At 51.4% G+C, this 14,097-nt stretch overlaps 1 protein-coding gene across 1 annotated transcript in view; it reads left to right on the forward strand.

Annotated features, from left to right (window-relative positions):
* tnrc6c2 (trinucleotide repeat containing adaptor 6C2) overlaps window positions 1–14,097 on the forward strand; it is a 57,145-nt gene that overhangs the window by 27,858 nt on the left and 15,190 nt on the right. The window contains 12 exon segments of the mRNA XM_030352731.1: window positions 1,850–2,709; window positions 2,711–4,655; window positions 6,343–6,549; window positions 7,119–7,288; window positions 7,583–7,657; window positions 7,807–7,864; window positions 8,513–8,655; window positions 8,775–8,924; window positions 10,027–10,200; window positions 10,787–10,906; window positions 11,035–11,118; window positions 12,813–13,110. Of these exon segments, the coding sequence (XP_030208591.1) occupies window positions 1,850–2,709; window positions 2,711–4,655; window positions 6,343–6,549; window positions 7,119–7,288; window positions 7,583–7,657; window positions 7,807–7,864; window positions 8,513–8,655; window positions 8,775–8,924; window positions 10,027–10,200; window positions 10,787–10,906; window positions 11,035–11,118; window positions 12,813–13,110 (4,284 nt within the window).

Consider the following 14,097-nt stretch of genomic DNA (forward strand, 5'->3'; position numbering starts at 1 on the left):
GCCATAAGAGCGTTTGCATGTAGGATCGATAGCCCCTCTTCTCTCCCCCACTAGCATTAATAAGAACATTGATTAGCTGTCACCCACTGATTGATTACCCCCTTATGCCATCCAATCAGTCTATTATTAGTTCTCATATTGATCGGCACATGAGTGCCTAATGAGATTGCGCGTGCGTTTGTGTCTGTGAGTGATACCACGTTGTGCTGTGAATCTTTAGTACCCTCATTTAATGCATTTTGTTGAGTTCAACAAGGCCAGTGTCTGACGTAGACACCTTTTGTCAGCGTTTGCAGCTGTTTACAGAACTGAATTGATAACAACCCCAGCAGTATAACATGGTGGAGGCTAGAGACAGCAGAAGCTGTGCAGGGATTGCAGCACAAAAGAGGCCAGGACCATTGTGCTTTCTCTGGGTTCCCTGTGTGTAAATGTCAAAGCATACACACACACACACACACACACACACACACACACACACACACACACACACACACACACACACACACACACACACACAACCTTCTTGAACACACACACACACACACACACACACCCCAATCATACATTACCAAAAGTGCACACTTGCGCTAAACGCACACTTTTTGACGGTCACACGTTGGGCTGAGCAATGGGCAGGCGGCTCCTGTTCGTGCAGAGGGTGGAGGCGGCTGGGTGGAGGAGGCGGAGCGGGGCCTGCCGGAGCGTAGGGAGTGATGGATGGGGAGCCGTCTCTGTTTCATTCCAATAAATGAGCAGCGTTCCACTCGGTCCTCCCTTCACAGGCCCGGCCGGGAGAGCCACGATGGAGACGGATGGCCCGCTCACTGGCGGAGCCTGTGAGCGGGGGAGGGGGTGGTGGTGAGGGGGGGACAAGCAGAGGAGAAGAGGAAAAGAGGAGGAATAGAAGTAGGAGCTTGCAGAGGTAGAGAGGTGAGCGTGGCTGAGGAGAAATAGAAATTCCCGGGGAATCCATATATGGTCGTGTTGTGGCCGTTTTAATAGTCCTACGTACTAAAGAGTAAAGATTACACAATATGTGCACTGGACATTTTTGTTTTTATTGGAGAATGTTGAGGCTAATACGATGCCTTTGATTACCATATCTTCTCCGACTCGCTCTGCAGGAGTCTCTAACTGTGCGTTTGGGGTTCATGAGCGGGTCTCATAAAACACATTAATGCTGTTTGAAAGTACTTTGGATTATTGAGCGAAGGGATGAAGATATTGCCCAGCCCTAAGTGGAGGGCAGGAGAACGGTAAACGAAAGGCTGGCGTGCTGATCGGAGGGCAGAGGGTTGAATGGCGAGGTTGAGGAAGAGGAAGGGCTTCTGTTAAAAGTTCACCGGGGTCCGTTTCAAGACCTTTCAGCAACCCAAAAAGTGCTCGGGATTATTCCTTGAGCTTGTGTTAAGAGAACAGCGGGGATGGAGGGCGGAAGAGTGTGAGGAAGAAGAAAATGCAGAGGACGGGAAGGCCGTGGGAGGAAGGAGAGCGACGGCGAGGCAGAGACGGCAGGGCCGAGCGTCTTGTTGACGTGTGGCTGGCAGCGCAGACGCGGGCGTGTATGGCAGCGCCGTGGCTGATGAGGCACGCAGCACGCTCGGCCGTGTATCCTGATGTTGATGTGGCGGGGGTGCAGGGGGGGGGGGGGGGGGGGGGGGGGGGGGCACGGGGCCGTGAACGGGCCTTCCTACCCAGTGTGGAGAGCCGGCAGTAACCAACCAAGGAGATATTAGTGGTCCCGGGACCTGTATGGCAGTGCAGTGCACAATCTTCCTTAGTTTAACCTCATTGCCCTCCCCCCATCCATGCCTTATTTAATCCCTCTCCCTCCTCCTCTCTCCAGACGCGTCCCTCCAGGTCGGCCCTGGTGCCCAGTATGAGACATCCCACTGGGGGGCTCCATCGCCAATCAACGCCCCCTCCGGAGCCGGCAGCTGGGACAAAGTGATCAAGGGTCCAGACACAAATTCCTGGCCGTCCACCGACAGCGACTCAAAGCACTCGACGGCGTCAGAATGCCCACTGGGCTGGGCTGACGCGACCACAGACAGCAGCGCCACCACCACCACCACCGGTACTCCCAGCAGCAGCAGCAGTACCAGTCTGAGGATGGCCACGGGGGCCACAGGCCAGCAGGCCCACTACTCCTCCCTGAAGGGGAACGCCAACATGATGCCGGGCCCGGGTCCCATAGGGGCCAACAGCATGGCCAGCCGCGGCTGGTACTCCGACGGCAAACAGGACATGATGAACGGCGGCCGGACGGGCGGACCGCACGGCTGGGGCACGCCCGGCTTCAACCTGAACCTCACCCCTACCGCCAACCCCTCGGCGTGGCCGGTCCTGGGCCAGGAGGGCGGGGGCATGGGCCCCAACGGGCTGGCCAACACCGCCTCCCTGCCCCACGGGATGAACGGGAACGTGGCCAACGGGGTCCTGGGCGACCCGGGCAAAGGCAGCTACGGCGGCATGATGAGCCCCGACGGTGGCGACATGCAGCGCACCTCGTCCAGCGCCAAGATGTCCTACGGCATGGAGCCCGCCAAGCCCTGCGGCGACGGACCCAGCCACACTCAACGACAGCAGCAGCAGCAGCAGGCCCCAGAGCCCATGAGCCCCGCCCATGGGATGCCCGGCTGGGGGGGCCAGTCCCCTACGGAGTCCTCCCAGCTCAACGAGGAACTCACGGGCAGCTCTGTGTGGGGGGGGCGGGGACCCCAAGCCGGCCGACACCTCCAAGGACTCCGGCTGGGACTCCAACCCCTCGGGGGGCCACTCCGGCTGGGGCCGGCAGGGCAGCGGCGGGGGCAGCGGCGGCGGCGGCAGCGGCGGCGGCTGGGGAGAGTGGGGGAAGCCCCCTGGGGGAGGAGGTGAAGGCACCAAGGGGTGGGACTCGGCCGAAGCCGGGAGCCCGGGGTCCGGCCCGGAGCAGCAGCAGCAGCAGCAGCAGCAGCAGCAGCAGGGTTCCTGGGGGCAGCAGCCCGGGAAGGCCCCCGCAAGCGAGGGTAGCGGGGACAGCACCGACGGGCGTTCCCACCGGGACAGGACCTCCAGCATGGACGTCTCTCCCATGCTGCCCCGCCAGGACCTGGACCCCAGGGTGCTGTGCAACACCGGCTGGGGCCAGACGCCTGTCCGGCAGCACACTGTCTGGGAGATGGACGAGGCCGCCGCCGACGGAGAGAAGAGCGGCGGCGGCTCAGACAAATGGGGGGGCTCCTCCTCCAGCGGGGGTCCCTCCAGCGGCGGACATTCCAGCGGGGGTCACTCCAGCGGCGGACAATCCAGCGGGGGTCACTCCAGCGGCGGGCACTCCAACAATGGCGGGCACAGCGCCGGCGGCCCCTCCAACGGCAGGCATTCCGACGGAAGCACGGCGCACCTCAACCCAGGCCCCGGCCCCGGCCATAGGCCATGCTCCGGGGGTAAGAACGAGAGCTCCGGCGGGCCCTCTGGCTGGGGGGCACCCCCGCCTCAGCCAGCCCAGACCGGATCGGGATGGGGTGAACCTCCACCGCCGGCGAGCAAGGCCCCCCACGGCAACAGCAATGGCGGCGGCGGCGGCGGCAACAACGCCGGCTGGGGCGAGCCCACGCCTGCCAACGGCCCCAAGAACGGAGGCCCCCAGTCCTGGGGCGCCGAGGAGAAGTCCCCCGGCTGGGGCGAGGCCCCCGCAAAGAGCCAGCAGGCCAACTGGGGCGAGGGCCCCAAGAACCCCCAAGGCTGGGGGAACGGCAGCGGAGGCTCCAACGGATCCAGCACCGGAGAGTGGGGAGAGACGGACAAGAAGAAGAACAGCCCCCGCAACAGCATGTGGGAGGGAGAGGGCGGGAATGATGGAGGAGGAGGAGGAGGGGGAGGAGGAGGAGGAAGAGGAGGCGGATGGAAGGATAGTACCAGAGGAGGAGGAGGAGGAGGAGGAGGAGGTGGTGGTGGACCCGGGGGTTGGGGTAAGCCTACCCCGGCCGCGGCACCCAACAGCTGGGGGGGAGAGAACCAGCGGGCCAACGGTCCCTCCCAGCAGGGCGGCTGGGCCTCCTCTAAGCCCCAGGAGAGCAGCAGCAGCAGCAGTGGCAGCGGCGGCGGCGGCAGCGGAGGTGGCATGGGGTCTTGGGGTGGGCCCGGTACAGTGAAGCAGAGCGGCTGGGGAGGCGGTGGAGGAGGCGGTGGAGGAGGTGGAGGCGGTGGAGGTGGAGGCGGTGGCGGTGGCGGCAAACAGGAGCAGGGTGCAGAGTCCACGGGCTGGGAGGAGCCCTCCCCACCCTCCATCCGCAGGAAGATGGAGATCGACGACGGCACCGCCACCTGGGGGGACCCCAGCGGCAACGGCAAGTCGGTCAACATGTGGGATCGCCACCACCCCAGCGGTAACCAGGGTAACGGCGGCCCGCCTCCGCCGCAACAAGGCAAGAACGGCGGCATGTTCAACAACAACAACATCCACTCAGTCGGCCCCGGCAACCCCAATCACAATCACAACCAGCACCACCACCACCCACCCCCTCATCACATGCAGCACCACCACCACTCCGGCCACGGACAACCCCCTGCTCACCCCCACAGCCACGGCAACAACAACGGATCAACCAACGCCCCCCCACCGCACCAGGGTGGGGGCTCGCAGGGTCGACCCCCCATCGCCAACCCAGGTGAGAGAAGTGCTTCATATTCTCTACTGACTATTTACCATCCGGGTATGACTTAACGGCATATTTTCCATTTCAATACAGAATCCTTAACATTATCCTTACTATTGCATGATACCAAGTACAGCCTCATTTGTTGTATCCAACAGTTTTGTATATTTTGGGGTTAATACATTAACTATCGCCATAATAATAATAATAATAATAATAATAATAATAAGCATCAAACAAATATTCATAGTGGAAAATGTCAAAAAGGTTTTTGTTATGGCTTATCAAGACGTGAATGGTTTTTATCTATTTTTGTTTATTACACTAATGGGAAAGAGAGACATCACACTGTGATCAGAAAGTGATCCGGGATGCTTTGGCCCTGAGCGTTTCATCCAGCAGCATGCTTAATTGAAAGGCATTATGATAATGACCCAGTCCTAATATTTATACTGAAAATAGCCTGAGTGCACATTTAGTTTTTATACTGGACAATGGATGAAGTGGCTTTAGAAAACTAGCGAGGCGCTATCTCCAAAGGAAACCCTTCGATGCGTGGATTAATACATTAAAATAATTTGTTCTTCTTCCAACAATCGCTAATAGCAGCAGAGGCCAGCATGCTTATTAGGAGTATCTTTTAATGGTCATGCAAACATTATAAAGGCTGCGTGTTGAAGGCTTAAGATAGCACCGTGCTGCGTTCACACTGGTAACGGCCAGACAAAGGCCATACGTATAGGCATGACTGAGATTTAACGCTTCACACCGCAGTCCCCTGCCTGCTCTCACACACGGTTGGGAAGGAGAACACTGCCCCCTGCTGCTTGGACATCGCACTGCACCCAGCGTTCGATCCGGTACACACTCCCATACATGAGCACAATCACTGACACACACACAGAGACATAGACGTACACACACACACACACACACACACACACACACACACACACACACACACACACACACACACACACACACACACACACACACACACACACACACACACACACACAGAGAGAGACATAGACACAGACATACACAAACACAGAGAGAGAGAGACATAGACACAGACATACACACACAGACACACAGACACTGACACACACAGACAGAACAACAGCCAACTAAAAGAGAGAAATTGAAGATGCGGCAAGGGGTTGCGGGGTTCAGCGGAGACGGAGGGAACATGGAAGGGGGGAAACAAAGGCAGATTGATAAGGGAGCAGGAGATGAAGGGAGAGAGCGGGAGAGCGAGCACAAGAGGGGCTGGGAGCGAGCCAGCACTTAAACTGGCACGCACCGGCTGGCACGAGTAAATGCTTTCATCCTCCTCCTTTCTGACAGACCCACACACACGCGCGCACGGGAAAAGTGGCTCAGCAGCCAGACTGCCTGTGGAGGTTGTGCTGCTGGCAGAGGACGAGGGGGAGAAAGCGCCCCTCTATATATAGACGCATGGCACGGCTTGGGCAGAGCGCGCCGGCTGATTAGCATGTAGCTGCAGCACGTCACTGGGTCTCCAGAGGACCACCGCACTCGTTAGAAGAGCGTATGCTTTGCTTCGTAGCACTAGCATTAGCAGCAACAGGCTGCCAAGGTGCACCTGTTCCAGGGGGATCAACATTAGATGATCATTGTGTGTGTGTGTGTGTGTGTGTGTTTATATATTCTGTGTGTTGTGTTGTCTCTCCAGGTTGGGGAGAGCTGCCCAGCAGCGTTCAGGCTAAGTCTGAGCCTGCGTGGGGGGAGCCGGCCGCCCCCTCCTCGGCAGTGGACAACGGCACGTCGGCCTGGGGGAAGCCCCCCGCCGGCATGGGCAGCTGGGCCGACGGGGGCACGGACCCCTCCGGCCCCTATGGCCGGTCCCAAGGACCCCCAGGCCCTGCACCCTGCAAGCTAGGTAAGGGCTGCCGGCAGGGCAGGTCCCACGCGGAGGACCCCAATTGGAAGCTCCGGGGCATGCACTCATTCCCCTGGTTCATGGGGTTGAAGGTGGGCAGTGGTTGGATTTGGATAGTTTTCCCACCAAAGGGATATTCCTGATTGGCGGGGGGGAAGGGTGCAAACTTTTCATTAAGTAAATGATGCAACTGCATTTAGTGAAGTGAACTAAGAAGGGATGTTGCTTCAGAACAGCTTCCATTTGTGCTGATTCTGAAAACGCCGTGAGTTGTGCTGGAGCTGTTCCTAGACTAAAGCAATTCCACGCTTCACTCGCTCCTAGTTATTTCTGTTTCTTGTTGAAGAAAGCTGGAAAAATTGCAAGCTCTTGTTGTAGAGAAGGAAGAGAAAAAAAATCAACCACAGTGACACCAAGTGGTCAATCTGAACATGACGGGTCCAACTGACGAAATGCCAGCCCAGAGCACCGGATGCATTTTGCCATTTTAACGTCACCTTTTCATAATCGTCATCCTGGTTGAGTATTAACCATATTGTTCCCCCTGTCTAACCCTCTTCCCCTCGCAGGCCCCAAACCTATGCAAGACGGCTGGGGAGGCGGCAGTGATGAGATGGGCCTGTCTGGAGGCCAATGGGACCACACCGACGACGGGGACATGTGGAACAGTCCCACCTCCCAGGAGGGCAGCTCTCCCTGCAACTCCTGGGGCAACGGCCCCAAGAAGATCCCATGCAAGGTTAGCGGACATGTCCTTTTGTATTCTCTGTGCATGCACACAAGGGAACACACCATCCATACTAGAACAGGAAGGCGAGGAAATTAAGTTTTAGAGCAGTACGCTCCTCTCATCAATGGGACTGGACATAGGAAAAGAAATGCATCAAAAAGCGATCATGTTGATCAGCTGTGTGTGTGTGTGTGTGTGTGTGTGTGTGTGTGTGTGTGTGTGTGTGTGTGTGTGTGTGTGTGTGTGGTGTGTGTGTGTGTGTGTGTGTGTGTGTGTGTGTGTGTGTGTGTGTGTGTGTTGCAGAAGATGAGCAGCAAGCCAGATGACGCCTGGATCATGGGCCGTCTCATCAAACAGCTGACTGACATGGGCTTCCCGGTATGAATCACGGTCTATGACCCTTTCACGCTCGTAATAAAGCACCAAACTTGCCTCATCTCATTCCATGACTCTTTCTCATAATATTTATTTGTGGATTTAATCGAAAGCTGTCTGATGTAATGTTTTTTTTAATGTTTTTTTCACAGAGAGATCCTGCTGAAGAAGCCCTGAAGAGCAACAACATGAATCTGGACCAGGCTATGAGTAAGTGTGTGCGTGTGAGTGTATGTGTTTGCATTCATGTGAACAAAACATTCTTTAGCGATCGTTGTTATTCGTTTTATTAGGTAAATTTATATTAGGTATATTTATATTGTTAAAACACAGAACGCCAAACTGCACATCAAGAATAATAGATGTAGGCCTACAATAAAGAATGTATTTACGTTGAACACAGAAATACGGAACCAAAAGCTACTTTCTGAGAACTAACACTAATGTTAAGCCTACGGTGTATTACTGAAGTGAAAATGGATTAAACCCCCAATATAGTGTGTAGTGAATGCACTATAGACCATAGAAAGATCATTAATGGACCGGTGTTGTCTGACTTTGGTTATTGTGGATTGTGTGAAGAAGGTTCATAATTACTGCGAGAATCAAGAGGAGGAGCTCCTCTAACTGTTATAGAAAAACACTATTGAACGCGTTCAATAGCGCATTAAAGGTGCCTTCCAAAATGCTGTCTTTACGCAATTGTAGAGTTAAAGAAAGCATTGTAAAAAGAAGCGTTTGGAACCACAAAAAATCTGCATATATTATGGCATACTAAAATACAATGCTGTAAAAAACGATGTTATGATGGCAAAACAATAATTAATTAATAATAATTCCCTGGCTGATGTCCTGCAGGTGCTCTGCTAGAGAAGAAGACGGAGCTGGACAAGCGGGCCATGACCATGTCTGACTACACCAACGGCATGAGCAAGGCACTGGGCTGCCGGCCCTCCGCCCACCCCAAAGACTCCTCCGATCGCAGTGCTTTCCTTGACAAGGTAACAAACGCACCCTACACATTCAACGAAGCCCCTTAATTGATTTTCAGGTGCACATACAGCCAATGACAACCAGAGCATACAGTTTGGTTCAACGTCTCTCCTCCCCCCCTCCCCAGGACGGGGGTCTGTCTGACGACGCCCCCCCCTCACCGTTTCTGCCTTCCCCCGCTCTGAAGCTGCCCGGGTCCAACAGCGGTCTGCCCGGCCACGGTCTGGGACAGGGCGGCCCCGCCGGGATGGCCATGCAAAACTTGAACAACAGACAGGTACAGCCCCTCCCCTGCAGACACACAGGGGCACATAGAGCTCTGTTAACTCATGAGCATGTTGTGGCAGACCCCCACTGGTACCAATGCATGCTAGTAGTCTCCATTGAGGAGGCCATCAATGAAGACGCCAGCATTGGTTTCTAGTTCATTATGGTATTTATGTATGCAATAATCCAAATAGAACTGAAATGAGAAGAACAGCCACACGCACACAAAATAAATGGTGAAAATACACAAAACTAGCCACACACACACCACACACCACACACCACACACCACACACACACACACACATATTCTCCAGTGGCTGTTTTTTTCAATTGTAATGCGTTCCCCTGTAATGTGTTGGTGACCTTGCCTGAAGTGCCCGTTGGAACTAGATGGTGGAGGCCTATAAAGTATCAGCCCTGGAGGCAGCGGCTGGCCCAGAAACACAGCGTGTCTGTCTTTGAAGCCCAAACAAAGGCTTAACACAGACCGCCTGCTCTGACAAGGCCTGGCCACAAAGGAGCTTTCCAGATGCTCAATAGAATCCATTCTGAGGAAGATTTGGAGGGCTTTTGGTTGAAGTAATTGTTGTTTTTTCCCCATTTAAAAACCACTAGGTGAATGAAAGCACAATAATTGGAACAAAATTGAGCTGGCTGCCCTTGTTATTGAGTGCACACACACACACACACGTGCACGCACATGCACTGCTCTGCGGGATTTCCACTTTTTTTTTTTTAAAGAAATCATGGACCTTCAGGGGCCAAAATAAATGAAAGCCTCTGTTAAATGGTTGGTTCTTTGTAATCCAAACCAAAGCAGGGTCAATATTATTAGCAATGAAGGCACAATACTGACACACGCAATCCACTCAAAAATAGCAAAAAGCCAGGATAGTGACTCAATATTTCAAATCAATATTTCCACTCGCTTAATAGGCCTGAATGGTTTGTTATAACAGATATATTGATGCGTGTGTGTGCGTGTGTGTGTGTGTGTGTGTGTGTGTGTGTGTGTGTGTGTGTGTGTGTGTGTGTGTGTGTGTGTGTGTGTGTGTGTGTGTGTGTGTGTGTGTGTGTGTGTGTGTGTGTGTGTGTGTGTTTTTGTGTAGATGCCCAGTGGAATGTTTAGCAGTAATGGAGCAGCACAAGCCAGGGCCATGCAGCAGCAGCAGCAGCAGCAGCAGCAGCAGCAGCAGCAGCAGCAGCCTCCTCAGCCACCCGTGCCCCTCAGCTCCGCCCAGCCTAGTGTCCGTGCTCAAGTGCCTCAGTTTCTCTCCCCTCAGGTACACACTCACTCACTCACTCAGTCTCACACAGACACACACACACACGCACACACAAACCCTTCTCATGGTTCATCGATGCACAAATCCCCCCCGATTTGAATGTTTACGATGCAGATGGATCGGTTGGCAGGATACAAATAGATTCAAACGTTACAAATTGCAGATTGCTAGCTTTTTGACTGGAGTAATTGGTGTCTTTTTCGAGTTTCTAAAATGCATCTCGTCTACCTTCCAGAAGGAACCTCTTGACTGCTCTGTGACTAATTGCATGTTTTCTGTAATCTAATTTGTGGATTGAAGTTGTATCCTTCTGTAGGCTTTCTTGCTAAATGTAACTTGTTCTTTTTTGATTGGTGGATCTATTCATTAAATATACTTACATTTTATTTTACATCGAAGGGGACACCATTGTGATGACTTGAGAGAGGACCGCATTAGAGTTTACTGCATAGATTGACCTGCGGGCACCTCAGGTTGTTTTCAGGCCACAGATGTAACGGAATGGAAAACATTGTCACTCAGCCTGTCTTTCTGTCATCCTCTCTTTCTGCTCTCTCATTCTATCACTCCTCTATGGCTTCAGGTTCAAGCACAGCTCTTGCAGTTTGCCGCAAAAAATATTGGTCTGAACCCTGCACTTTTAACCTCGCCAATAAATCCTCAACAAATGACCCTGTTGTACCAACTCCAGCAACTGCAAATGGTGAGTCTGGAGGTGATCACGGATCAGCATCTAATGAGGTCTGTGCACTACAGCTCTCTCTTAACCTCTCTCTCCGTCTCTCTCAATTCCCCCTCTCTCCTCCTTTCTCCTGCTCCCTCTCTCTGCAGGCGTACCAGCGTTTACAGATCCAGCAGCAGATGATGCAGGCACAGCGAAACATGTCCGGTCCAATCAGACAACAAGAGCAGCAAGTAAGCGCTCAGACACACACACATACGCACACTCACACTCTCACACACACACAAAACAGTATGTTTATACTGGTGAATCATTGTATGCGGAACTTGTCATTCCTCTTATGACTCTTCATCTTATGATCCGATTCATCATATGATTTGCCATATGTTAGTCAGTGAAAGACGGACCCATTAGCCTATGTGATTAGCCTAGGACAGGGCTATTCAACCTCCTTAACAAGTGGGCAGAAAAGGAAAACCACTGGGGGTTCATGGGCCACACAGAGTAAAACTACGTGAATGAATCGCTACAAATAAATCGTACTTAAAGTAGTGTTAACTTAATATATATAGCACTACTACATGGAATAACTCCTCCTTCCTTCTTCACTTTTAATCGTATCATTATAAAAGATTTTGTTCTCACATATTTTGGACACGTATTTAGAATTCAACAATGTTGTTTGAATCATCACAAAACAGAACTACTGTACATATGAGACATTTTGAGCCAGTGAGTCAGTGAGAAAGATTGCACTGCCTTGTTTGCCTAGTTTGGCTCTTCCTGAGACACTCATGCAGCTTCTCATAGGTCATGCAGCAACGTGCCCTTGTTCTGATGGCATTCATATGAGAAAAGCTAGACTCGGACGTATCGGTTGAGCCAAACATTGTCAGAATAAGTGATGCCAGTTCCTGATTGTGGGGTACTGATACTGGCTAGTATCACCGGCTACACACAGAAACCTGATTTGCATGCAACTATGTTTCTCCTTCATTTTATTATTTTTTTGCATGCAACCTCTTGCGGGCCAGAAAAAAAAAAAGAGGGGCCGCATTTGGCCCACGGGCCGCTAGTTGAATAGGCCTGGCCTAGGAAATGGAAAACCCAAACACCCTTTTTCAGCTAGTCCCCTCCACTAGTATCAACATCCTCAAAGGGCCTTGGCATGTTGAGGCAGCCAGCCAGGTTGCATCAACATGTTGGGTCTTCCACCAGACTTTCTCGCGCAACAAAAGTGTCACGGAGAGACTGGATATCAAAAACTTTCAGTAACCGGTTTTGGCTTTTGGGCTTAGTTTAGTGGTAACGTGGTAAAAAAGTATGTTTTATATTTTTTTTGACATGGTTATTATTTCAGTTTACAAGAGTTGTAATTAATAGTTTAATAGGGGGGGGGGGGTTCCCCACTGCATTCATGTAATTTACAAATGGTCAAAAAGTTATTTTGATAATGAATTGCTAAACTATTATAACTTTCTCAAACGAAAGGTAAACACCAAAATGATAGTAAGTATATTCTGCCCCTTTTCAGTGGAACTAGCCCTGGCCAAGTAGTATAAGTATAAACCTAGAACTCAAACATTTATGTCCTCTGGCTTTGCTGCGAAATACAACGGATTGCCCAAGGACAGTGAAGGTTGCTTAACCGAGGGTTTCAAAATTGAAGGAGGAAGGAAGTCGTTGCATTGTAGGTGAAGCTAGTCATGGGCTAATGTTCTGCTTTCTGAAAATGTTGTTGTTCTGTTATTTGGCAATTAATTCATATTCCCTTAGCTCTCATGTCAATCTTCTCTCCTAATCTCTTCATTCGCTCAGTCATCCAACTTCCCTTTTTGTTTGTGTAGCCCATCACTTCTTGCCATGGCTGCTGTCTTTGCCCATCACTTGTCCTGGAGTTGACCTTGTCCCATCCCTTCCTGTCCAGGTTGCACGTACAATCAGCAACATGCAGCAGCAGATCCAGCAGCACCAGCGCCAGCTCTACCAGGCCCTGTTGATGAAGCAGCAGCAGCAGCCTCCCTCCCACCTGTCCTCCTCTTCCTCCTCCTCCTCCTCCTCCTCCTCCGCCGGACTGCACCCGTCTGCCAGCCAAGCTGGGGGTCTCGGAAAGTCCCTCCTGGACGCCTTCCCGGGACAGCACCAGAACCCAGGCCTCTCTGACTCTCTGCACATCAAAGAGCAGGCCTCCTCCCCGGGCAGTGGCTACAGCTCCTACCCTCTCTGTAAGTCTTCTTCCAGCCTGGCCCACACCTCCTCCTCTAGAGGCGCTGTCACACCAAAATTGTACCGGGGGCGAAAATTTAACCGCCTACGTAATCCGCGTTCGAAACATAACATCATCGTTCGACGCTATTGTCCGTTGCCAGGCAGGTTTCAAAAAACATTTGCGCTCTTGTTGCCAAAGACGAAATAACATAATACAGATAACACTTGTTTTTACTTTATATTTGTATTGTATTGAATTTAGCTAGTAAACTGAGTGTTTAAAGTGTATCATAGTCCAGCTAGCTTGTGCTAATACACTCAGTTTACTTGCTAAATGCGATTAAATATAACACAAATATAGAGTTAGCAACGCTTATAAATGTAATTTGTAAAATAAGTAGGGGTGTGCCAAATAATCGTCATGACGATGCATCGCGATTCTAATTTTCACGATCTACTGCATCGATTGTTGATGCCAACAATCGATTATTAATTTAAATTTATTTATTTATTTATTTTTATATAGTTTTATAAAGCCCATTCACTTTTTGTGGCATCAGTTTGTCCTCTTATGTTTATGAAATTATATTGTTGTTATAACGGCAGCTACTTCCAAAAGGGGAAATGTTTGAATGTTTTCATTTCATTGGTTTAAAGGACCACTGAGGCCATGTAAACAGCACTGATTATCCTTATTTTGTTATTTTAAGTTTTATTGATCCTTAGCACTTCTTGTCAGTGTATCCAGTAATAGTCGTTTCAATAAATACAGCTATGTATGAATTGAGTTGCTTTGAGTTATCAATTGAACACACTATCCAGATCATACACAGCCAGTCAGCCACTGGTAATGGCTTAATTTTTTTTTAACAGTGTTCAGTGAAAATTCGCAATGCATCGCAATGCATCGCAATAATTCAAGTATCGCGATGCATCGTGATAGAATCGCATCGTGGCATGTGAATCGTGATACGAATCGAATCTTGACTTCTTTGGCAATACCC

The sequence above is a fragment of the Gadus morhua genome, chromosome 3 (assembly GCF_902167405.1).
Source record: "Gadus morhua chromosome 3, gadMor3.0, whole genome shotgun sequence".
Lineage (NCBI taxonomy): Eukaryota > Metazoa > Chordata > Actinopteri > Gadiformes > Gadidae > Gadus > Gadus morhua.